Source organism: Mustela putorius, unplaced genomic scaffold (genome assembly GCF_011764305.1).
Source record: "Mustela putorius furo isolate JIRA1106 unplaced genomic scaffold, ASM1176430v1.1 tig00003949_pilon_pilon_pilon, whole genome shotgun sequence".
Classification (NCBI taxonomy): Eukaryota; Metazoa; Chordata; class Mammalia; order Carnivora; family Mustelidae; genus Mustela; species Mustela putorius.
In genome coordinates, this window is record NW_025422093.1 from 1,939,046 (window position 1) to 1,965,593 (window position 26,548).

Here is a 26,548-nt window from a genome sequence, read left to right on the forward strand (position 1 = left end):
GACTAGGCACTGAGTCACATCCTAAGGGCACTCTTGTGAATAAAATGAATGGGCTTCTAGAACCTATTTCTCACAGCTTTTACAATATTTACTTATTAAATTGTTTTTTTGTTTTACATAGCTATGTAGTTTTGAAACATGAGGATTTCTCTATTGTTATTCTTGGCAGCACTGTAAGACAAAAGTATTTTACAAACCTGGAATGATAATTTAATGAAAACACAATGCAATTGAATTTAGATTCGTTTAAGTCCTTGTAACATTGAAATTAAAAAAAAAAATATATATATATATACACACACACAGAGTACTATTTAAGTCAGAATATTCATATAAGCTTGTTAAAGTATGTTCTTTCCTTTGAGATTATCTGTTTTGGAAGACAACTTATAATAATCCACCTGCCTTGGTGAGAAATAAATCAGAGGAAAGATTTTAAAGGCTTGGTGTTAAACCAAATAAACCTAATATATGTATTGTAAGAAATACATGGCCATGCTAGGGTCACATCTATCAAAATGATTGGGATATTCATGTCAGGCTTGCTTTTTTTTTTTTTTTTTAAGATTGTTATTTATTTAATTGAGAGAAAGAGAGATACAAAGAACACACAAGTAGGGAGGAGAGGGAGAAGCAGGCTCCCCTGTGAGCAAGGAGCCCAGTGTGGAACTCAATCCCAGGACCCTGGGATCATGATGTGATGATGATGATTAACCTGACGCTTAACCAACTGAGCCACCCAGGTGCCCCTCATGTCAGGTTTTTGATACCTCTTCCCACCAGCACCACTCTTTTGAGGCTCCATGTAGATCATCACACTTAAGTTAACAACTTTTCTTTTTAGAGAAAGGCTTATGCTACAGCCACATTTATCTAGATTTCAATAACAAGTATATATATACACAATGATCTTAGTATATGTGCTGCCGAAGCGAGCACTATAAACAATGATCTTTTTTTTTTTTTAAAGATTTTATTTATTTATTTGACAGAGAGAGAGATCACAGGTAGGCAGAGAGAGAGAGATGAGGAGAAGGAGACTCCCTGTTGAGCAGAGAGCCCGATGCGGGACTCGATCCCAGGCCGCTGGGATCATGACCTGAGCCGAAGGCAGAGGCTTAACTCACTGAGCCACCCAGGCGCCCCACTACACACAATGATCTTGAGTGAAGTTGTTTCCTATGGCCTAAAGACACCTCATCTACATGAGGATTAGTGTTGCAGGTCATGAAGCTCATTCATTGTTTTGGTTTTTACTGGTAAAATTTGCCTGGACTACTTTATCTCTTGGTTCTGAAGAAACTAGCATTGAACCTTCAGGTATATCCAAGGAGAAGCAGAAGCACCACTGGTTGGAGATGTGGCAGATAGAATGTCATTTTAGGATGACAGACTGTATGAGTTCCCAAATCTCTAATGCCACCACAAAGCTAGAACATAGAAAATATTTGTTTTCTCATTGTTTTTTCTTTTGAAAAAATTAAATACACCGAAGAACTTAAATATACTACTAAAACATACATCCATATTCCGATTGACTCCTCGCTGAATGCAGAGCCCAAGGTAGAGCTTGTCATGGGGCTTGATTCCAAAACCCATGAGATCATGACCTGAGCTGAAACCAAGAGTTGGATGCCTAACCTGCAGAGCCACCCAGGCACCCCCTAGACTTAGCAGGTTTAGCATACTGACAGAGCCATATTGCATTTTTTTTTTTCCTGAACTACTTCAAGGTAATTTGCAACATCTGAAGAAAATTAACAGTCACTTCCTTATGTTGTCTAATACCCAGTTTATATTCAGATTTCTCCAGTTGGTTTCCAAAACAGCATTTATATTTTCCTAGAACAAGGACACAAATTGGGTTCACAAATAAAAATTACTTTTTTTTTTCAAATTAGAATTAATCCTACTACTAAAAACTGCCTTACAAATGAAACCATAAAAGGGGAGATATGATGAAAGAAAAAAAAAAAAAAAGAAAGAAAGAAAACATTGGGGAGGGTTTCATTTACAGGAGACAGACATGTGTTCCCTATAGGCCTGATAGCTATCATTGTTAAAAGTGGATAGTAATGATATCTATCTTAGCTAGTATTATAAAATTAGGATAACTTTTCCAAAGTATTTAGCAAAGTGACTGGCCCACGGGAAGCATAAATAGTGTTAATCATCTCTGTTCTTATTATCTTTAGAACATAATCAATTAAGTAAGTCTGATAATATAATAGTTAACTATTCTGATCCAGCACCAAAGCCTATACAGTTTCATAATAAAATGAGATAGTTTTACACCTGAGGGATCTGTTGGTGTAACTCATGAGGTTTCAAGAGTGTTCTTTTTCCACAGATGAGGAAACTGAGAGCTTTTTAAAGCTAATACATTTGTAAATTTGACTTAAAGGACTGTATATAAAAATGTAAAAATGTGTATTAGTCCTTAAAGCAAAATGCAATTCCAGTCCCTAAAAATCATTTTAAAATATGATAGAAGACTTTTCTTAATGAATTCTCAGGAATATGTTTGAAATCACAATTCAGTATGCTGAAAATATCAATGCATAAATTTTTCATGAATTTGTTCTCTAAATTTTAATGAAGTTGTATTTCTGCCAGCAGTAGTTCAGATTTTCTAAATTACAGCAAAATGTTATACTATTTATATTTCTTGTATATTAAAACACATCATTTCCCAAATGCCTTTGGGCTTATTAAAACACACACACACACACACACACACACACAAATGCACATAAATGCGACTACTAAATTTGATGAACTCTGGAGGTAAAAAAGACAACACATGGATTTAAAGACCAATCTGGAGGGGAGTCAAGATGGCAGAGAAGTGGCAGGCTGAGACTGCATCAGGTAGCAGGATATCAGTTAAATAGCTTATCAATCCATTGCAAACACCTACAAATCCAACAGGAGACTGAAGAGAAGAAGAGCAACAATTCTAGAAACAGAAAATCGACCACTTTCTGAAAGGTAGGACAGCAGAGAAGTGAATCCAAAGCGACAGGAAGATAGACCGGGGGAAGAGGGGCCAGCTCCCGGCAAGCAGCGGAGCAACGGAGCACAAAATCAGGACTTTTAAAATTCTGCTCTACTGAGGGACATCACTCCAGAGGCTAAACCGGGGTGAAGCCCACGTGGGGTCATTGTGGCCCCAGGTCCCGCAGGGTCATAGAAGGATTGGGGGTGTCTGAGTGTTGCAGAGCTCGCAGGTATTAGAGTGGGGAAGCCGGCTACAGAGACAGAGCCGAGGAGTGAGCTCTCAGCTGGGGGTTACCTTGAACTGGTCACAGGCTTGGTGAGCTCAGAGCACAGCCAGAGGCCAGGGAGACAGGAGTGATTGAGCGCTTTTCTCTGAGGGTGCACTGAGGAGTGGGGCCCTGAGCTCTCGGGTCCTCTGGGCCAGAGACTGGGCGGCCGACATTTTCATTCCTGTCCTCTGGAACTCTATGGAAAGCGTTCAGGGAACAAAAGCTCCCGAAAGCGAACCTGAGTGGATTACTTAGCCTGGCCACTGGTAAGGGCGGTGCGATTCCACCTGGGGCAAAGACACTTGAGAATCACTACAACAGGCCCCTCCCCCAGAAGAACAGCAAGAAATCCAGCCAGGACTAAGTTCACTTACCAAGAAGAACAGTGGAATTCCAGAAGAGGAGAAAGCAAAGCATGGAATTCATGGCTTTCTGCCCATGATTCTTTAGTCTTGCAGTTAATTTAAATTTTTTAATTTAATTTTTTTTCTTCTTCTATTTTTTTTAACTGTTACCCTTCCCCCTTTTAATGTTTTTTAACTAGTCTATCTTAATAATACCTTTCATTAAAAAAAATAATCTTTTTTGAACCTTTATTATTACAGTCATATTTTATTCTTCATTGTGTCTAACTTTATTTTTTGTATACACATAGGGTTTTTTCTTCTAAAAAATTTGGGGTACAACCTCTTCTAATAGATCAAAATATACCCTAAATCTAGCTCTGGGTTTGTTCTAGTCTCCAGCCTGAGCAAAATCTCTCCACTTTTTCTTTATTCTCCAACCAACTTACTTTATCAACTCCTTTTTTATAAATTTAAAAAAAAATCATCTTTATAGGCATATTCCATTTCTTCATTGTGTTTACCCTTATATATGTTTTTCATTCTTTAAATTTTGGGGAGGTATTTTCTTCTAAGAGACCAAAATACTCCAAAATTAAGTGGGTGACCTTGTGCTAGTCAACAGTCTAATATATATATTTTTTTCTTTTTTATATATTTTTCAAAATTTCTTTTCTTTTTTTAAATTTTTTTTCTGACTTTTTATCCTCTTTCTCCTCTCCATGATTTGGGGTCTCTTCTGATTTGGTTAAAGTGCATTTTCCTGGGATTTTTGCCACCCTTTTAGTATTTTATTTTCTCCTTCAGATATTCTTATCTGGACAAAATGACAAGGTGGAAAAACTCACCACAAAAAAAAAAAAGAACAGGAGGCAATACCAAAGGCTAGGGACCTAATCAATACTGACTTTGGTAATATGTCAGATCTAGAGTTCAGAATGACAATTCTCAAGGATCTAGCCAGGCTAGAAAAAGGCATGGAAGATATTAGAGAAACCCTCTCTGGAGAGATAAAAGCCCTTTCTGGAGAAATAAAAGAACTAAAATCTAACCAAGTTGAAATTTAAAAAGCTATTAATGAGGCGTAATAAAAAATGGAGGCTCTTACTGCTAGGAGAAATGAGGCAGAAGAAAGAATTAGTGATATAGAGGACCAAATGACAGAGAATAAAGAAGCTGAGCAAAAGGGAGACAAACAAATATTGGACCAGGAGGGGTGAATTTGAGAGATAAGTGATAGCATAATACGAAACAATATTAGAATAATTGGGATTCCAGATGAAAAAAGAGAGATGGGAGCAAAAGGTATATTGGAGAGAATTATTACAGAGAATTTCCCTAATATGGCAAAGGGAACAAGCATCAAAACCCAGGAGATACAGAGAACCCCCCCCTCAAATTTACATAATAGTAAAATTTACAAGTCTTAGTGACAAAGAGAAAATCCTGAAAGCAGCCCAGGAAAAGAAGTCTGTAACATACAATGGTAAAAATATTAGATTGGCAGAGGACTTATCCACAGAGACCTGGCAGGCCAGAAAGAACTGGCATGATATTTTCAGAGCACTAAACTAGAAAAACATGCAGCCAAAAATAACTGTATCCAACTAGGCTATCAATGAAAATAAAAGGAGAGATAAAAAGCTTCTAGGACAAACAAAAACTGAAAGAATTCGCAAACACCAAACCAGTTCTACAGGAAATATTGAAAGGGGTCCTCTAAGCAAAGAGAGACCCTAAAAGTAGTAAATCAGAAAGGAACAGACAATATACAGTAACAGTCACCTTACAGGCAATACAATGGTACTAAACTCATATCTCTCAATAGTTACCCTGAATGTTAATGGGCTAAATATCCCAATCAAAAGACCCAGGGTATCAGAATGGATAAAAAACCAAAACCCATCAGTATGCTGCCTACAAGAAACTCATTTTAGACATGAAGACACTTCCAGATTTAAAGTGAGGTGGTGGAAAAAAATTTACCATGCTAATGGACATCAGAAGAAGGCTGGGGTGGCAATCCTTAGATCAATTAGACTTTAAGCCAAAGACTATAACAAAAGATGAGGAAGGACACTGCATCATACTCAAAGGGTATGTCCAACAAGATCTAACAATTTTAAATATCTATGCCCCTAACATGGGAGCAGACAACTATATAAACCAATTAATAACAAAATCAAAGAACTACATCGACAATAATACAATAATAGTAGGGAACTTTAACACTCACCTCACTGAAATGGACAGATCATCCAAGCAAAAGATCAAAGAAAATAAAGGCCTTAAATGACACACTGGACCAGATGGACATCACAGATATATTCAGAACATTTCATCCCAAAGCAACAGAATACACATTCTTATCTACTGCATATGGAACATTCTCCAGAATAGATCACATCCTGGGTCACAAATCAGGTCTCAACCAGTATCAAAAGATTGGGATCATTCCCTGCATATTTTCAGACCACAATGCTCTGAAGCTAGAACTCAGTCACAAGAGGAAATTTGGAAAGAACACAAATACATGTAGACTAAACAGCATCCTTCTAAAGAATGAATGGGTCAACTAAGAATTTAAAGAAGAATTGAAAAAATTCATGGAAACAAATGATAATGAAAACACAACAGTTCAAAATCTATGGGACACAGCAAAGGCAGTCCTGTAAGGAAAATATATAGAGGTACAAGCCTTTCTCAAGAAACAAGAAAGGTCTCAAATACACAACCTAACCCTACACCTAAAGGAGCTAGAGAAAGGACAACAAAGAAAGCCTAAATCCAGCAGGAGAAGAGAAATCATAAAGATCAGAGCATAAATCAATGAAATAGAAACCAAAAAAACAGTAGAACAAATCAATGAAAATAGGAGTTGGTTCTTTGAAAGAATTGATAAGATTGATAAACCTCTGGCCAGACTTATCAAAAAGAAAAGAGAAAGAACCTAAATAAATAAAATCATGAATGAAAGAGGAGAAATCACAACTAACACCAAAGAAATACAGACAATTATAAGAACATACTATGAACAACTTTATGCCAGCAAATTTGACAATCTGGAAGAAATGGATGCATTCCTAGAGACATATAAACTACCACAACTGAACCAGGAAGAAATAGAAAACCTTAACAGACCTATAACCAGTAAGGGGATTGAAACAGTCATCAAAAATCTCTAAACAAACAAAAGCCCAGGGCCAGATGGCTTCCCAGGGTAATTCTACCAAATATTTAAAGAAGAATTAACACCTATTCTCCTGAAACTGTTCTAAAAAATAGAAATGGAAGGAAAACTTCCTAACTCATTTTATGAGGCTAGCATCACCTTGATCCCAAAACCAGACAAGAATCCCATCAAAAAAGAGAATTACAGACCAATATCCTTGATGGACACAGATGCAAAAATTCTTACCAAAATACTAGCCAATAGGATCCAACTGTACATTAAAAAGATTATTCACCACGACCAAATGGGATCTATTCCAGGGCTGCAAAGTTTGGTTCAACATCTGCAAATCAATCAATGTAATACAATACATTAATAAAAGAAAGAATAAGAACCATATGATACTCTCAATAGATGCTGAAAAAGCATTTGACCCTTCCTGATTAAAACTCTTCAAAGTGTAGGGATAGATAGAGGGCACATACCTCAATATTATCAAAGCTGTCCATGAAAAACCCACCACAAATATCATTCTCAATAGAGAAAAACTGAAAGCTTTTCCCCTAAGGTTAGGAACACGGCAGGAATGTCCATTATCACCACTGCTATTCAACATTGTACTAGAAGTCCTAGCCTAAGCAATCAGACAACAAAACGAAATTAAAGGCATCCAGATCGGCACATAAGAAATCAAACTATCAATCTTTGCAGATGATATGATACTATATGTGGAAAACCCAAAAGACTCCACTCCAAAACTGGTAGAACCTGTACAGGAATTCAGTAACATGTCAGGATATAAAATCAATGCACAGAAATCAGTTGCATTTCTTTACATTAAAAATAAGACTGAAGAAAGAGAAATTAAGGAGTCAATCCCATTTACAGTTGCACCCCAAACCAGAAGATATCTAGGAGTAAACCTAACCAAAGAGGCAAAGAATCTGTACTCAGAAAACTATAAAGTACTCATGAAAGAAGTTGAAGAAGATAGAAATGGAAAAATGTTCCATGCTCCTGGATTGGAAGAATAAATATTGTGAAAATGTCTATGCTACCTAAAGCAATCTACACATTTAATGCAATACCTATCAAAATCCTACCCATTTTTTTCAAATAAATGGAACAAATAATCCTAAAATTTGCATGGAACCAGAAAAGACCTCAAATAGCCAAAGGAATATTGATAAAGAAAGCCAAAGTTGTTGGCATCACAATTCTAGACTTCAAGATCTATTACAAAGCTGTCATCATCAAGACAGTATGGTACTGGCACAAAAACAGACAGATAGATCAATGAAACAGAATAGAGAGCCCAGAAACAGACCCTCAACTAATCTTCGACAAAGCAGGAAAGAATGTCCAATGAAAAAAAGACAGCCTCTCTTCAATAAATGGTGTTGGGAAAATTGGACAATTTCCTTACACCACAGATAAAAATAGACTCAAAATGGATGAAGGACCTCAGTGTGAGAAAGGAATCCATCAAAATCCTTGAGGAGAATACAGGCAACAACCTCTTTGACCTCAGCTGCAGCAACTTCTTTCTGGGAACATCACCAAAGGCAAGGGAAGCAAGGGCAAAAATGAACTATTGGGATTTCATCAAGATCAAAAGCTTTTGCACAGCAAAGGAAACAGTTAACAAAACCAAAAGACAACTGACAGAATGGAGAAGATATTTGCAAATGATATATCAGATAAAGGGCTAGTATTCAAAATCTATAAAGAGCTTAGCAAAAACTCAATACCCAAAGAACAAAGAATCCAATCCAGAAATGGAAAGAGGACATGAACAGACATTTCTGCAAAGAAGACATCCAGATGGCCAACAGACACATGAAAAATGCTCCACATCACTCGGCATCAGATAAATACAAATCAAAGCCACAATGAGATACCACCTCACACCAGTCAGAATGGCTAAAATTAACAAGTCAGTAAATGACAGATTCTTGCGAGGATGCAGAGAAAGGGGAACCCTCCTACACTGTTGGTGGGAATGCAAGCTGGTGCAACCACTCTGGAAAACAGCATGGGGGTTCCTCAAAAAGTTGAAAATAGAACTACCCTATGACCCAGCAATTACACTACTGGGTATTTACCCTAAAGATACAAACGTAGTGATCTGAAGGGGCACGTGCACCCAAATGTTTATAGCAGCAATGTCCACAATAGCTAAACTATGGAAAGAACCTAGATGTCCTAAACAGATGAATGGATAAAGACGTGGTGGTATATATATATAATGGAATACTATGCAGTCATCAAAAGAAATGAAATCTTGCCATTTGTGAGACGTGAATGGAACTAGAGGGTATCATGCTTAGCGAAATAAGTCAATAGTAGAAAGACAACTATCGTATGATCTCCCTGATATGAGGAAGTGGAGATGCAACATGGGGCGTTTGGGGGTAGGAAAAGAATAAATGAAACAAGATGGGATTGGGAGGGAGACAAACCATAAATGACTCTTAATCTCACAAAACAAACAGGGTTGCTGGGGGAGGGGGGGGAGAAAGAGGGGGGTGGGGCTATGGACATTGGGGGAAGGTATGTGCTATGGTGAGTGCTGTGAAGTGTGTAAACCTGGCGATTCACAGACCTGTACCCCTGAGGATAAAAATACATTATATGTTTATTTAAAAAAACAAATTAATTAATCAAAAAAAAAAGAAAAAAGATCAAATTTGCCACTAAGCAGTTGGATAATATTTTTCAAGTCATTTTTTCTTTCCTGGGACTCAGTTTCCTTATCTGCAAAATAAGTGATTTGGATTCTGGTGCTTCTGAGAATAAGAGAATAATAATGACTTTATATTTCTATATGTTTGTTGCTTATGGCATATATTTATCTATATAATTTACTTGGTTACTGCCTAAACTCTGTGAGATAGCAAGGTGAATTTTTTTTTTTTAATTTTATTTATTTGTTTGACAGATAGAGATCACAAGTAGGCAGAGAGGCAGGAAGAGAGAGGGGGGAAGCAGGCTCCCTGCCGAGCATAAAGCCTGATGTGGGGCTCGATGCCAGGTCCCTGAGCCGAAAGCAGAGGTTCAACGAGCCGAAAGCAGAGGTTCAATGAGCCGAAAGCAGAGGTTCAACTGTCCTCCACAGTGTTGTGAAAGTTTTGGAGGCTAAAGTGAAGGCATTTATGTACATCAATTATAAGTACCATTTACTAAGTCTCTAATATATTCCAGGCATCATTACTTAAAGACATAATTCTAATTGTCAGAAAACCTGTAATAAGTTTATCATCATTTTAACATATGATAAAATTGAGGTTGAGGATGGTTCAGTTACTTGCTACAAAGCTAGTACTTGGCAGAGTAAGAGCTTGGACAGAAGCTTGTGTGACAACTTTTTGTGCATTTTTCTTATCATAACACCTTTTCCCCTTTCTTTTCGTCTTTTTAAAGAGATAATGAAAGTCATAGAAAATGTTTAAGAAATAACATAATCATATTCATATTTTTAGTAGTAGTAATGAGCATAGTGAAATAAAAAGCAGATGGGAAGAAGGTAAGATCAATTGTGCTGTTAATACAGTCATAGAAAAATAATGAGGACCCAAGTTTGAGAGTGGACAAGAAAAAATGTAGATGAGAAATTAATTTCCACCTTGGAGAGATAGAAGCTTGAAAAGTATATAGATGTAAATGGCAAAGTAAATGTCAGATCGATGCTATACAATTTTATTTCCACAAGCCTGTTCTTTACTTCCTATTTCTATTAACAACTATAAACATTTATCATATACATGTCCTACTTTCAGGAAACTTACATTCTAGGGGAAGGAGACCAATAAAATACAAATAAACGTATACGTAGGTATGTACATGAGGGAGAGAGAGACCATTATTATTATTCTGAAAGGTGGTTCTGCTTTCAAAGACCTTTCTTCTAGTGAGTAAAATAAGATATTCATATTTAAACATAATTAGACCATAAGAGAGACTAATATGAATATCTTGAGAACTGATAACACACACATTCTGAAACTTTTAAAAGAATAATTATATACAGCTGGAGGAAAAGAGAGGATGGACTACATACATTTGGCTTGAAAATAGAATTAAGTTTGGACCAAAAAAGATGGGGAGAGGAAAGATCAGCAAAATCATTAATGGGTAATATCTCAATATATTCACCGGCAACAGCAAATTGTTTAGCTTGAGGGTGCAGGGAATGAAAGGAAGATAAAATGTCATTGAAAAGTGATTATGGGCAAAGTTTATGTTCATCTCTGAGGCCCAGTAATTTTACTTGATATATACTCAAGAAAAGTACATGAATATGTCCACCAAAAGAAAAATAAGAGAATATTCACTTCATAACAGCCAGAAATGGAATACTTCCCAAAAGATTATTAATAGAAGCACATCAGTAGATGATGTACATTTGCACAGTGGAATTCTGTGTGTACAGAGCAAGGAGAATAAGCATAACACCATGCAACACTATATATGTATTTCAAATATATAAATATTGGACATAAAAAGCCAGGTACAAGATCACATATACCATCATTTCATTTTTATAAGATTCAAAAACAGGAAAATCTATAGTTTTTGAAATCAAGAGAGTGATGGTTCTTGGGAGAGAGTAACTTAAATAGGTCCCAAGGAGGCTTCCAGGAGTGCTGGCAAACCTTTTTTTTTTTTTGATTTGGGTGCTAGGTACAAGGATGCATTCAGTTTATGAAAATAGTTTCAGGTGTACCTTTATGACTTGGGCATTTTTCTATATAAATTTTCTACTTTAGTTAAAGAAACTGAAGGATGGTATTGGAGGAATTAATATTCTTTATTTAGTAAGGAGACTTAGAAGCTCTTGTCTTTAGCTGAAGAGTTACACAATTCTATGAAAATCAGATAGATTGGATCAAGTGATAACAAGACAAAAGGATTGAAAATGAAAGACAAAACTGACCTGGGAAACAGACTAGGACATGGTTGTGATAAAAATACTGGAGATGAAATGGACCAACTTTTTGTCTGCCAGACAGAATGGGATACATAAAGAAAGGGAAATTTTTTTTTTAAAGGGATGCAAGACTGGGTGTCAGGCAGTACTATGGAGAAACACAGAAATCAAGAAGATAAAGGACTGGGCAAATGTTGGCAAACTACAGTCAAATCTGACCCGTCAACTATTTTTGTATAACCTGTGAGCTAGGAATGGTTTTTACATTGTTAAGTGGTTGAAAAAAAAATCACAATAGATGTAATCAGTATAATATTTAGGACACATGAACATTATATGAAACTGAAGTTTCAATGCCCATGTAAATTTTTTGGGATACAGCCACACTTATTGGTTTGCATGGCATAGGGCTGCTCTTGCATTATTACGACAACAGCAGAATTGAGTCTTGCAAGGGAGTGCTATGGTATGGCCTAAAAAACATACATTATTTACTGTCTTGCCTTTTACAGAAAAATTCTGCTAAGCCCTGATTTAGATCTGAAATTATAAATTATATATTGTCATATCATATATAAGCGTGTGTGTGTAGATACAGATATAGATGGGGGAAATACAGATACTTGAAAATGCTTAATATGGTAATGGAAAAATACAAATTTTTTTAAAAAGGAAGATAACATTAGAAATAGAATTCTGAGGATCACTGTAGAGAATGAAGAACTGAGTCTGTTAGTGTAAGTTAACAGCGGGCATTTAAAAACAACTAAGTAGAATAAAAAGTGCTTCATACACATTCATTCGTTTGATCTCTAAGACAACCTGTGAGGTGAATATCATTGTCTCTAGTTTACAGATGAGGAAACAGATTCTAGAATATATGTGACTAGACTGGAGAATAATCGGATTCAAAAGGAGAAGGTGACAGAAATAGCATCAAGTTGACTGGGAATATTTTGTTATATTGTGGGCAATGTTGCTCATGTTTGTTGGCGTCGTAAAAGGACAAGAACACTAGAGCCAGAATTTCTAAGTTTCCATACTGGCTCTACCATTTACTAACACTATGATCTTGAGTTCATAACTTAACCTTCGGCACACTCAGTTTCATAATATACTAAAATTAGGATAATAGTATAGTTACCTCATAGGGCTGTGATGAAGAGTGAAGTTAAATATATGTAAGGTGCCTGGAAAAGTGTCTGGCATATCTAAGTGTTAGCTATTCTTGTCTTGGCAGAAAATTCCAAAAGTCAGTTGACACAAAATATAATCTCACTGGGATGGCAGTGATTCCAAAAGCCTCTGATAGCTACTTATATCACAGTTCTAATCTACAGATTCGTGCAGAAGCTGAGACATATTGCCAGCCAGCAATAACATCAGAAATTCCACTTACCTGATTTGTGTTAAGCTTTGTTTCTTTCCTTATCCTGCATGCAATTAACCAATAAAGAATTTTTGTTCAGAATTTCTGAAGAGGAAGTGTTCTCCTAAGTCTTATTTTGATTAATAGAATAAATCATTCACAGAAGCACTCAAAATCTTCAGGAAAGATGTCAGTCATTTAATGGTTTTTTGATGTTGTTGTTCCTCCTGTGGGAGAGTGAGAATTTACTAGAACTTTCAATTTTATAAACTATGGCCCAACTTTTGGTCCTTATCCTGCCAGAAGTAAACATCTGGTAATTATAATTCACCATGTGAGTTGAGATGTTATTAAGGAAATCGAGTGCAACCGATGAGACTCCTGTGCGTGACAGGGTCAGCCTCACTGCTATCCAATAATCTACTCTGGTCCCTGCATGGCAGGTGGATAGCAGCTGCAATTACTGTCATTTCATGTCTGGAGAAACTTAGACAGGAAGGTTAAGGGACTTCCTTAAGGTCATATTGGAAATCAGTAGGATTCTAAGGAACAGAACTTAAAATACACTTAACCACACCTCTTGAATAGCCATTTTTTTTTTCAGTGAGGATGGTAAATCATTTTCCATGATATTCCACTGTATACTTCAAAATTATTTATTAGATCCCAATTCATGGTTTTATTACCTCTGAGACAAAGACCATAAAAAGGGGTCCCAGTTGAATCTACCTACATCTATTATTATTGACAAGTTTAAACATTTTTTTTTTAATGAAAATGGAGAGAATGGTAATGACCAGTAGTCAAGATGGAGAAAATGCATGTCAATTTTTGAGCTACTTTAATGGGTTAGTAGCTTACAATTTACTTAATGTGTTTGCATACTATTGATTTCAGACATAAGGGAGCTGTGTCTCCACTCATGTGCCTTGCTATATGCCAGCAGTAGTAAAAGTTGCTTTTCTTTTAGTAGGCCATATTGCCTGAGAAAGGAAACTACAAATGATTCAGATTCTAAGGAAGAGACACCTGTATAGCTCATCAGTTAAAAGCCCATTCTCATAGCTTATTTTAATTCTTCAAATAAAAAAATGCAAAAAATGAAAAATGTTAAGTACTAGATAGGGAATATATTTCATAATTTTTTTACTGAATAGGAAATAGTTTTCATTTATTGAACATTCGTCATGTGTCAAACATTATGCTAAAAAAATTTAAAGGAGGGCGCCTGGGTGGCTCAGTAGGTTAGGCCGCTGCCTTCAGCTCGGGTCATGATCTCAGGGTCCTGGGATCGAGTCCCACATCGGGCTCTCTGCTCAGCAGGGGGCCTGCTTCCCTTCCTCTCTCTCTGTGATCTCTTCCCTTCCTCTCTCCTACTGTGATCTCTCTCTGTCAAATAAATAAAATCTTAAAAAAAAAATTTAAAGGAAGCTTCGATTTGGAAAGCTTCATTGTTTGTTTTCATTACTGGGTTAAAACTGAAGCATGGATAATTTATGCTGAGATTTCACAGACACCAAGTTATTTTAAACCCTGAGTTAGTCTTATAGTAAATAGACAATAAATGACAGACACTTGATATTGGTTCTTTAATTTTCATTTTTTTGGTTGGATTTTCCACTGATCATGCTTATAATTCCTTCATTCATATATTTAAGCTTTTTTGCTCTTGTACACTATTGATTAAATAAATAGTGTATTTCAACTACTTTGGGCTTAGTGTCCGGAATATTTCAAAGCTTTTTGAGGTGATTTTCCTTATTCGCTAATATATGGATGTCCTAGAGACTAGCATCTGAAAGTACATAGGCATTGTAGGTATCACATATTTGGTGTGAATAATAAGTAAAATTTACTTAAATGATTTATCATTTTAACTACTCCCTCTAAGGCCCATGTACTCATCCTATCAGAATGTATATAGTTGTTTTTTTTTTTAAGAATATGATTGCACAGGCTGTTGCCTAAAATTTTGTGACATTGATGCTATCAAATCACTTTTACTTGAAGATTCTTCATTTGAGGGGCGCCTGGGTGGCTCAGTGGGTTAAGCTTCTGCCTCTGGCTCAGGTCATGATCTCAGGGTCCTGGGATTGAGCCCTGCATCAGGCTCTCTGCTCAGCAGGGAACCTGCTTCCCCCTTTCTCTCTGCCTCTCTGCCTACTTGTGGTCTCTGTCTGTCAAATAAATAAATAAAATTTTGAAAAAAAAAAAAAAAAGATTCTTCATTTGACAAAAAGTTATAGGTCCCAGGTGCTAATGCTGCGAATATGATGGTTTAGATGGTTTTCTATCCTTCCCACATTTCAGACTCCAAGTGGAAAATGCAAGTTACACGCTGTTAAAAATGTGACATATCCAAAGAATAATACTAAGCCAACCCAGCAAGTTAGCTAGGCATGGGAGAAGAGAACCTCAAAACTCAGGATGCTAATTAGTGAAGGCTGCTTTAATAAACCCTGCCCATAATATTTTTACTCTTCCCTCAAATAGTTTGTATACACATACACACTTGAATGTATTTATATGTACAAAATACCCATATACATCCTTATGATTTTAAACATGTGCTTATCTAATACATATGATTTATAAATGCATATTATTATTGTTTACCCAACATATATGCAGTGTTTGTGTAAGGATCTGTCTGAATGTATATACATACATGTATAAACAGACATTATAATGCCAGTAGACATTTCCAGATAGTTTTGTTATACTTCTACCTTTTAAAAAATATTATTGGTACAATTAAATAAGGTATATGCTTTTTTAATGTATTAAGCCTGAATTAATTTAAAATTATATTGCATTAGAATTTTAAGAAGTCTCACATTTATATTAAGGAGAAGAATTAAATATGTCAGATACTAAATTATTGTTATTCTTAAATTTAACATTGTAGTTCTAGAGCAAACATTTATTGTTTAATAGATTTTTTTCATAGGAAAAATTAAGCCTAGAAACTTTGATTCTATGATTTTTAAGCCTCCATGTTGCATCACCACTCCTTTAAAAAATTATGACATGTCTCTGCTTCTCAATGAACAAGTTTAAGAATATCCTATAATGACCACTTGTTCCTAAAATGCTTTTTGGTATAGTGGAATGATTATAAATCTATATCACCTGTTTTAGGCTAAGATGACTCAATTGCCTGAGGCAGAAAAGGAAAAGATTGCTGAGCAAGTTGCTGATTTCAAGAAAGTAAAGAGTAAACTGGATGCTGAGATTGAGATTTGGGATGATACCAGCAATGATATCATTGTTCTGGCCAAGAAGATGTGTATGATTATGATGGAGATGACAGACTTCACAAGGTAATTATGTGGAAAATGATGCGTAACATTTATAATTGGTAGAAACATTTGTCACAGTAGTGAAACCTAAGTTTCTCTAAGAGGCAGGTGCTAAAAACTAAATGGTGGGAAAACACAAATAATATAGAATTAGAAAGCTGTAGGTGTGTAGTTCTAGAGGTTTTGGTAAATAAATATGGGAAAGTTTCTCATAAATGGCCAAAAATTATTTTAGAAATCTCCTTTATACCCTGTCACCTTAGGAATCTTTTCTGTGTTTCATATTGGTGTATTATTTTACAAAGAAATTGGTAAATCACACTGATTTCAGTGAAGCATCTGAGTATTTATTTTCCATAGCTACATAACTTCAGTTGTAATGACTTGTGTGTCATCAAGATTCAATGATATCTATTTCTAGCGAGATATCAACCAAATATATATTTAAATCACAGTGACTTAATGATATACATGAAAGAATCATACATTATGTGTAAATTCCAAAAGCAATAAAATGTTTATTATAGCTTCAAAATATTATTGTAATGAGCTAGCCAAAGAGCAGTAAAATAATATAGTTCTTGCCCTACCAGTTACTAAAATATACAAAACTACAATAATTAAGGTAATTTAGTGTTGGTCTCATTTTAAAAGCCATAGAGCAGAAGAATATTCTGAAGCAGACCTGGTAGACTTAGAAAAACATTCATTTATATCACCATACATTATACACAAATATAAATTTTAGATCGAGTAATAAATGTAAGTTTAAAATCATAACAAATGGAAAAATGTACAGAAATCTTTTACTGATATTAATATTGAGAAAGACGGGGCGCCTGGGTGGCTCAGTGAGTTAAAGCATCTGCCTTTGGCTCACGTAATGATCCCAGGATCCTGGGATCGAGCCCCGCATCGGGCTCTCTGCTTCTCTGGGAGCCTGCTTTCTCCTCTCTCTTTGCCTGCCTCTCTGCCAACTTGTGATCTCTGCCTGTCAAATAAATAAATAAATAAACAAATCTTAAAAAAAAAAAAAAAAGATTGAGAAAGGCTTTCTAAGCTCTAGCTAAAAAGGAAGAATTTACAAAAAAGGATTATTAAATTTAACTACATTGTCAAGCAGAGAAAGACAACTATCATATGATCTCCCTGATATGAGGAAGTGGTGATGCAACATGGGGGCTTAAGTGGGTAGGAGAAGAATCAATGAAACAAGATGGGATTGGGAGGGAGACAAACCATAAGTGACTCTTAATCTCACAAAACAAACTGAGGGTTGCTGGGGGGAGGGGGGTTGGGAGAAGGGGCTGGGATTATGGACATTGGGGAGGGTATGTGCTTTGGTGAGTGCTGTGAAGCGTGTAAACCTGGTGATTCACAGACCTGCACCCCTGGGGATAAAAATATATGTTTATAAAAAATAAAAAATTAAAAAAAAAAAGTTCTGTAGATCAATAGAATGTTCTAAATAAAATCAAAATATAAATGGATAATTGGGTAAACATTTGTAACAAAAAATAACAAAAACATGATGCCATTTATGTATAAAGAATACATAAAGACATTATAAAGATTAAAAAAACCAAATATCCTAGAATGGACAAAATACATAAGCAGATAATTCACAAATTTCTCCCCATAAAAATATGACCCATAAATCTGTAAATATTATTTAACCTAAAATAATTTAAAATAAAGTAACTTTTAGATTTATAAAATTGGACAAAGTTTTGAGATACGTTTGTTATAAGGAGGGTATGGCCATGAATGTTTATTGCAACATTGTTTACAATAGCCAAGGTATGGAAACAATGTTGGTGTCTCTCAAAAGAAGTATGAGTAAAGAAAATATTATATATATATATATATATATACATATACATACATTATATATCATTATAAATATGTATATTTTATACATATTTATGTAAAATATGATAAAATATTTTTTATGTGGAATCTTTTTTTTTTTTAAGATTTTATTTATTTGACAGAGAGAGACCACAAGTAGGCAGGCAGAGAGAGAAAGAGAGAGGAGGAGGAAGCAGGCCCCTTGCCCAGGAGTGAGCCCGAAGCAGAACTCGATCCTAGGACCCCGAGGTCATGACCTGAGCTGAAGGCAGAGGCCTAACCCACTGAGCCACCCAAGCACCCCTATGTGGAATCTTAAAAAGAAATCAAAATCATAGAAACAGAGTAGAATGGTAGAAAATGAGGGATAGAAGAAATGGGGTGATGTTGGTAAAAGAGCACACACTTTCAGTTATAAGATGAATAAGCTTTGAGTATTTAATATACAGTGTGGTGACTATTGTTAAGATACTGTATTGTATAATTGAAATTGGCTGAGAGTAAATCTTAAGCACTTTTATGCACACACAAAAAAAGTAACTATGTAAACTGATGGATGTATTAATTAACTTGGTTGTGATAATCATTTCACTATATAAACATATTTCAAATCCCCATCCTGTACACTTTAAATATATTACAGTTGTATTTTTTCAATTATGCCTCTATAAAGCTGGAAGAAAAAAGAGGTTAATTAAGACAATTCAGCTAATGAGACCCTTATGTCTAAAAACAAATACAAAACAGAAAAATAAAACTGCAATGCAACACATCAAATTGAAATAAGTTTCAAAAATACCATATGATCCAATAATTTCACTACTGGTTTTTACCCAAAGAAAATGAAAACACTAATCCAAAAAGATATATGGACCTCAATGTTTACTACAGAATTGTTTACAATAGCCAAGATAGGAGGCAACCCAAGTGTCCCTGTATAGGTGAATAGATAAGATGTGGTATATATACACAATGGAAGATTACACACACACACACAAAAAAAAAAAAAGAAGAAGAAGAAGAAGAAGTTGCCATTTTCAACAACATGGATGGACCTAGATGGTATTTTTGCTATGTAAAATAGATTGAGAAAGACAGATACCATATGATTTTACTCATATGTGGAATCTAAAAACCAAAAAAATAAGTAAATAGACAAAAATCAAAATCAGACTTATAAATATAGAAAACAAACTGTTGATTGCCAGAGGAAAGGGAGTAGAGAGATGGTAAAAATAGGTAAAAGGGAGTAGGAGATACAAGCTTCAATTATGGAATGAATAAGTCATGGGAATGAAAGGCATAGCATAGGAAATATAGTCAATGATATTGTAATAGTGTTGAATGGTAATGGATGATAGCTAAGTTAGCATAGCGAAATGTGTAGAGAAGTTGAGTTACTATGTTATATACCTAAAGCTAATTTTGTGTCAACTATATTCAAATAATAAAAAGTTGGAGATGTATATTTAAAATATGTATTCAAAATAAAAAAAAACAAGAAGAATGAAAAATAAACAAAAAAGGGATTGAGGAATGTAACAAGTTCATCAAAATTAAAGAATAAAAGAAATTCAAAAATGACAAATTATGAAGTATCCAGAGGGAAATGGATTCAAATAAAAATTCCATAAGAGTCATTAAAATCAAGCAGGAGATTAACTAAGAGACAGTTATGAGATAAAAATAAAGAAATAAGGAAAGAGGGAAAATGACCTTGAAATAACGAGGAGGCAAAGAAGCTCCAGTATACTTATCCTTGGACCCTTTGAAGAATAATTTAAGAAATAATAAAACAACTAGTATTTAAAAGTATAAATTAAAAATATTTTCTTTTTTTAAGATTTTATTTATTCATTTGTGAGAGAGAGAATGAGAGAGAGAGCATGAAAGGGAAGGGGTCAGAGGGAAAAGCAGACTCCCTACTGAGCAGGGAGCCCCATGCCGGGCTCGATCCTGGGACTCCAGAATCATGACCTGAGCCAAAGGTAGTTGCTTAACCAACTGAGCCACCCAGGCTTCCTGAAAATATTTTCATAGGTAAGACTAAACCTAAATGTATGTATTGAAAGGTATTACCATATACCTAGGAATTTGACACAAACAATACTACACATACATGTATTTTCCTTATATACAAAAAATATACATATTATAAATAACATCCACTGTATGTGTGTGTGTGTGTGTGTGTGTGTATGAGGGAGAAGAGAGAGCAAAGTGAAACCAACTAAATTACAACAATTTATGAAAAACAATCCTTATCAATCTTATCAAGGACTATAAATATAAACAATGAAAATATACAAATTCCTCAAACTAAGGAAAGGATGAGGGAAAAGTCAATAAATTATAACTTAGGAAAGAAAGTATGTTGCTTAAGGTATGGAGATAATCACAAGAAATGAGCATACAAGGTTAAAAGTACCTGCCTTTTCTTTGTGGAGGTAAGGATTGTTTTTGTTTTTGTTTTTATTTTCTTTGTGGAGGTAAGGATTGTCTCAGGCAGAGAGAGGAGGGGAAGCAGGGTCCCTGCTGAGCAGAGAGCCCGATGCGGGGCTCCATCCCAGGACCCTGGGATCATGACCTGAGCCGAAGGCAGAGGCTTTAACCCGCTGAGCCACCCCGGCGCCCCTAAGAGCTGTTTTAATATCAGTTGATAAGTAGGGTAATGAGAAATCTTAATTCTGTAGTGTAAATATTTAGAGGGTATATAACTATATTTATGGACAGAATGTAGAAGTAGAAGGATAAACAAGGACAAATTCACAAGAAGCAAAATTCCAAGAGGTGGGCAGAGGAAATAGACATAAAAACAGATCACTCAAGTGATTATAAGAACATTTGTAACATGAGAAGGATTCTGGGCCATAGTTAAGGGAGTGTCAGTGAGTGATCAATAAGTTGTCTTACTTGAAGAAATTTTAATTAAAATGAAGATTGAAGGGGCATCTGGGTGGCTCAGTCAGTTAAGTATCTGCTTTCGGTTCAGGTCATGATCCTAGAGTCATGGGATCAGTCACCATGGGGTAGGGCTTCTTGCTCAGAGGGAGTCTTCTCCCTCTGCCCCTCCCTCGGCCCCTCCCACCCATTGTGCTTTCTTTCCCTTTCTCAAATAAATAAAATCTTTACAAAAATGAAGATTGAAAAGATAGTATAATTTTGTCAGTTCTCCATTTGTGGGTACTTTGAGTAGCTTCACTAAATGGTGAAAGAAAAAAACAGTTGTTAAAAGAGGTCATGGAAGACAAGCTGATAAGATAAAAATAACATAGGGGTGCCTGGGTGGCTCAGTCATTAAGTGTCTGCCTTCAACTCAGGTCATGATCCTGGGGTCCTGGGATTGAGTCCTGCATCAGGCTCCCTGCTCAGTGGGAAGCTTTCTTCTCCCTCTCCCATTCCCCCTGCTTGTGTTCCCTACCTCTCTCTCTTTTTATCAAATAAATAAAATCTTTTAAAAAATTAAAAGAAAATAAAAATAGCATAGTATCTTAAAGGAAGCACAATCAAGACAAGACTTTAAAATATCTCAAGGGAGAGAGGAAGAGATAGAAATGTGAAGAGATAGAAAGTAATTGTAGAAGGGGAATAAAAAGCTATAACCAAAAAAATGAGATAAAGTGGTTGAGCGTATGCACTGAGAAACAGGGAAAGAAAGAAAAAGAAAGAAAGGAAGAAAGAAAGGAAGAAAGAAAGAAACAAGCAAAAACAGATATGGGGGTAAGCCTTCATGACTTTAAATGACTCTTCTTTCTTGTCTTTTTTTTTTTTTTTAAGATTTTATTTATTTATTTGACAGAGAGAAATCACAAGTAGATGGAGAGGCAGGCAGAGAGAGAGGAAGGGAAGCAGGCTCCCTGCTGAGCAGAGAGCCCGATGCAGGACTCGATCCCAGGACCTAACCCACTGAGCCACCCAGGCGCCCTCTTCTTTCATGTCTTAGCTGGAATGTTCCATCATAGACACCTTCTTGACCATCCAATGTAGCCTTCTTCCCAACCTGTCTCTTCATATTACAAGATACTGTTAACTTTCTTTTTAGCAGTTACCACATCCTGGATTATCTAGGCCATTTATTTATATATTCCCTTCCTCTATATCCCTAATAGACTATAAAATGTATGAAAATATGAAATCTGACTTAATTGTTTTATACCCAGAACTTATAACAGCCTAAACCATATATATACAAAATAGTTGTATATAGTTATATATGCTGTAGTATGTGTACATGTATGTATATATGACAATATATAATATATATGACAATATATATAATAATACATAATACATACTGGTTGAATGAATTAGGAAAATTTAAAAAATAATTTAAATTAATTAATAAAAAGAAAAAAAAGAAATTACACTTGAATTCAGAAACCAAGAATAAAACAAAAACCCAAATATTGGGCGCCTGGGTGGCTCAATGGGTTAAGCTGCTGCCTTCAGCTCAGGTCATCATTTCGGGGTCCTGGGATCGAGTCCTGCATTGGGCTCTCTGCTCAGCGGGAAGCCTGCTTCCTCCTCTCTCTCTCTGCCTGTCTCTCTGCCTACTTGTGATCTCTCTCTCTCTCAAATAAATAAATAAAATCTTAAAAAACAACAACAACAACAACAACAAAAACAAATATCAACAATGGAGTAAACATAAGTTTAAGCTCTTGAAATGTTCTTTTCCATTTTTTTAATTTATTTTTAAAGTATAATTAACATATAGTGCTATACTGGTTTCAGGTGTACAATATAATTATTCAGCAATTCTGTACATAACTCAGTGCAATAAGTGCATTCTTAATCCTCTTCACCTATTTTATCCATTCCCCCACCCATCTCCCCTCTGGGAATTCTCTATAGCTTATTTTCTATATTTAAGAGTCTGTGTTTTTGTTTTCCTCTTTATTTACTTGGTTCATTTGTTTTGTCTCTTCAATTCCACATATGCATGAAATCATGTGCTATTTGTCATTCTCTGACTGACCTATTTCACTTAGCACTATACCCTCTAAATCGATCCATTTTGTTGCTGCACAGATTTTATTTTTTATGGCAGAGTAATATTCCATTGTGTATGTATGTGTATATATACCACATCTTCTTCATCCATTCATCTGTGGACAGATGTGGCTTGTCTCCATATCTAGCTTTTGTAAGTAATGCTACAGTAAACATAGTGGTGCATATTATCTCTTCCAATTAATATTTTTGTTCTCTTTGGGTAAATACACAATAGTGAAGTTACTGGATCATATGGCAATCCTATTTTTAATTTTATTTTTAGGATTTATTTATTTGAGAGAGAGAGAGAGTGGGGGGATGGGCAGAGGGAGAGAATCCTCAAACTCCCCACTGAGTGAAGAGCCTGTTGCCTGGCTTAATCCCAGGAGCCATGACATCATGACCTGATGCAAAACCCAGAGTTGGACACTGATTTGACTGACTGATCCACCCAGGTGCCTCTCTATTTTTAATTTTTTAAGGAACCTCCATACTGTTTTCCATAGTGGGTATACCAGCTTGCATTCTTAGCAGTGGTGCATGAGGCTTCCTTTTTCTCTACCACCTTGCCAAAACACTTGTTATTTCTTGTGTTTTTCATTTTAGTCATTCTGACAGGGAAATCCACACTTTTCATTTTTTCCTTAACCCTTATATAGATCTTAAGTGTTGGACACTAAAGATTTAAATTTTTAATACCCATGTGAGATTAAGAGGAAACATATAGTCAGGGGAGCTGGAAGTGAGATTCTTGCAAAAGCCAAGAGTGCCTCTCTTGTGGCACTAAGCTGTGCCTCTAAAAGGAAACAAGAAATAATTCCATGGTCCAGTTTGAAAGAGCAACAAGAGTTTGAGTTAATCAAGGTTATGTTTAAGAAATAGGGACCCCAAGTATATGACCTATTTAACTGATGGATTTCAAATTACATATTCAGAAATGCTACATCAAAAGTAAAAAAATTAAGATTCAAAAAACAATTATGAACAAAGAAATCAGAAAAATCTGTTGGTTTATTCAAATAAGCATTAGCAGAAAAACAACAATGACAGTAGAAAAGACTATTTGAAGTGACCCCTTGCACAGGGACCATGTAATTGTTGGAGATCAGAGTTAAATTGTCTATTTTTAGATGCAGGAAGAACTGAGAACATTAACATTAATATAATTAACATTATACTTGCTACCTAAAGAATGCATAGAATGTCTTTTTTAATTTCTGAGGAAGCTCTGAAACAAAATTCAAGTATCAGTAGATGCAAGTAATGTAGTGATGTTAGAAATCAGAAAGTGAGAATAAAATTAGAAAAGAAAATGTGGAGTGCAAATAAAAACTAGAAACACATTAGAATCATAATAAATACATTAGTATTTGTAATATGTAACTGTAGTAAGTTTAGTAGTTAAAAAAAAGTTAAGTACAATATCATATGTACAGATGTAAAAATAAATCTATCACATTTATTTATTTATTATTTATTTATTTTGGAAGATTTATTTTTTATTTGGGTGGGGGGACGAGCAGAGGTAGAGGGACAGGCAGACTCTGCACTGAGTGTGGAGCCCAAAGTGTGGCTCAGTCTCATGATCCTGAGATCATGACCTGAGCTTAAATCAAGAGTCAGACGTTCAACTGACTGAGCTACCCAGGTGCCTCTATCATTTTTACATAGAGGTCTATAGGAACGTTTTTTCAAGGAACCATGGAAAGGAGGAGGAGAACTCTCTCTAAAAGAGAAGGAATGTGATAAGCCCTAATTAATGTATGGAAATGTTGAATTACTGTATTATTTTCTTGAAACTAATATAACATTATGTTTTTTTAATATATATATATTAATATAACATTATATATATTATATAACAATATAACATTATAACATTATATATATATATATATATGATATATATATATATAATGAGAGAGAGAGAGAGAGAAAGCACGCACCCAACAGAAGGTGCACTTGAGTTGGGAGAGGAGAGGAAAGAGAGGGAGATGGACAAGAAGATTCCATGAGTGGGATTTTTAACCTACTAAGCCACCCAGGTTGCCCCTATAGTAGTGTATGTTAACTGCGGTGAAACTGATACTTTAAAAAATGAAAATAAAACTAAAAAAAAAAAAACAGTGAAAGGAAATGTATGAACAAAGAGAGGAAATTTGATGAAGTAAATGCCTAATGACTTCTATTTATGGGGCAATGTCAACTGTGGGATATGAGAAAGCATAAAAAGGCCAATGTCGAGTGAGAGCTTAGATAAAGACACAGAAAGAGATCTGGATTATAAAAAGTAGTCACCTAAGATGATCATTCATTAACTCATTTATGGTTCATCACCTGTAGTTTGAAACCCAAAATATTCATTAGGAACAGAGTGAATAGATTCTCCTTTCACATGTTCTGAGAAAACTAGAAAATTGGATTTATTTGAATTCCTAGGCTAGAAAGGAGTTTGCAGCAGGATTCAAGGGAATGGGAGAATTGAAACTATTAGAACAACTGACTGGGCCCAGACTGGGAAGTGAGGGGAATGAGGTCAAAAATAGAACAAAAGGTGGAAAGGTAAGGACATGTCGCCAACAAGTGATGAAAATACAGATTTCAGGGCAGTTTCTCCTGCTCTGCCTCAATTACCCTCCCAAAGCTACATATTTAGAATCAACTTAGAAAAGAATGCTGAATACTGTCTTTAGAAAGAATGTTCAGTGACTTTGAGGATTTTGTAATCTGTAGCTGGGGTGTTAGAAAAGGATTCACAACTCCACAGTGTGGTAACTCATTGGGAAATAGACACATTTCATGTTTTGCAAAAGCTAAACAGCCCAACTTTCTCACAATCTGTAGGTGTCACTGCCAAAGGCATCCACAGAACAGGAATAATATGTGTTCAAACTGCAGTAAAGGAAGAGGAGCAAAATTGAATGTTGGACTCCGATAATCTTTTGCGCTTGAATTGAATCCAGATTCAGTTTAATTTCAGTTCATACAGACTGTGATATATCTCCAATTGTTTTTAAATGGATACAACCTTGTTTTTCACTCTTTTTTTTTTAACTCCCAGTTCTGTTTTAAGGGTTTTTTTTTCAGACACTACAGTGCTTTTTCTGAAACTTAAGTTTAGCACTTTTAAAGATTTTATTTATTTATTTGACAGAGAGAGAGATCACAAGTAGGCAGAGAGGCAGGCAGAGGGAGAGGGGGAAGCAGACTCCTTGCTGAGCAAAGATCCAGGATGTGGGGCTCCATCCCTGGACCCTGAGACCATGACCTGAGCTAAAGGCAGAGGCTTAACCCACTGAGCAACCCAGGCACCCCA

The 26,548-nt window shown here is 35.5% G+C and overlaps 1 protein-coding gene across 2 annotated transcripts in view; it reads left to right on the top strand.

Annotated features, from left to right (window-relative positions):
• CTNNA3 (catenin alpha 3) overlaps window positions 1-26,548 on the top strand; it is a 1,821,555-nt gene that overhangs the window by 1,671,620 nt on the left and 123,387 nt on the right. For both annotated transcript variants that reach the window (XM_045069885.1, XM_045069886.1), the window contains exon 15: window positions 16,226-16,407. In XM_045069885.1, the coding sequence (XP_044925820.1) occupies window positions 16,226-16,407 (182 nt within the window). The remainder of the gene's footprint in view (window positions 1-16,225; window positions 16,408-26,548) is intronic.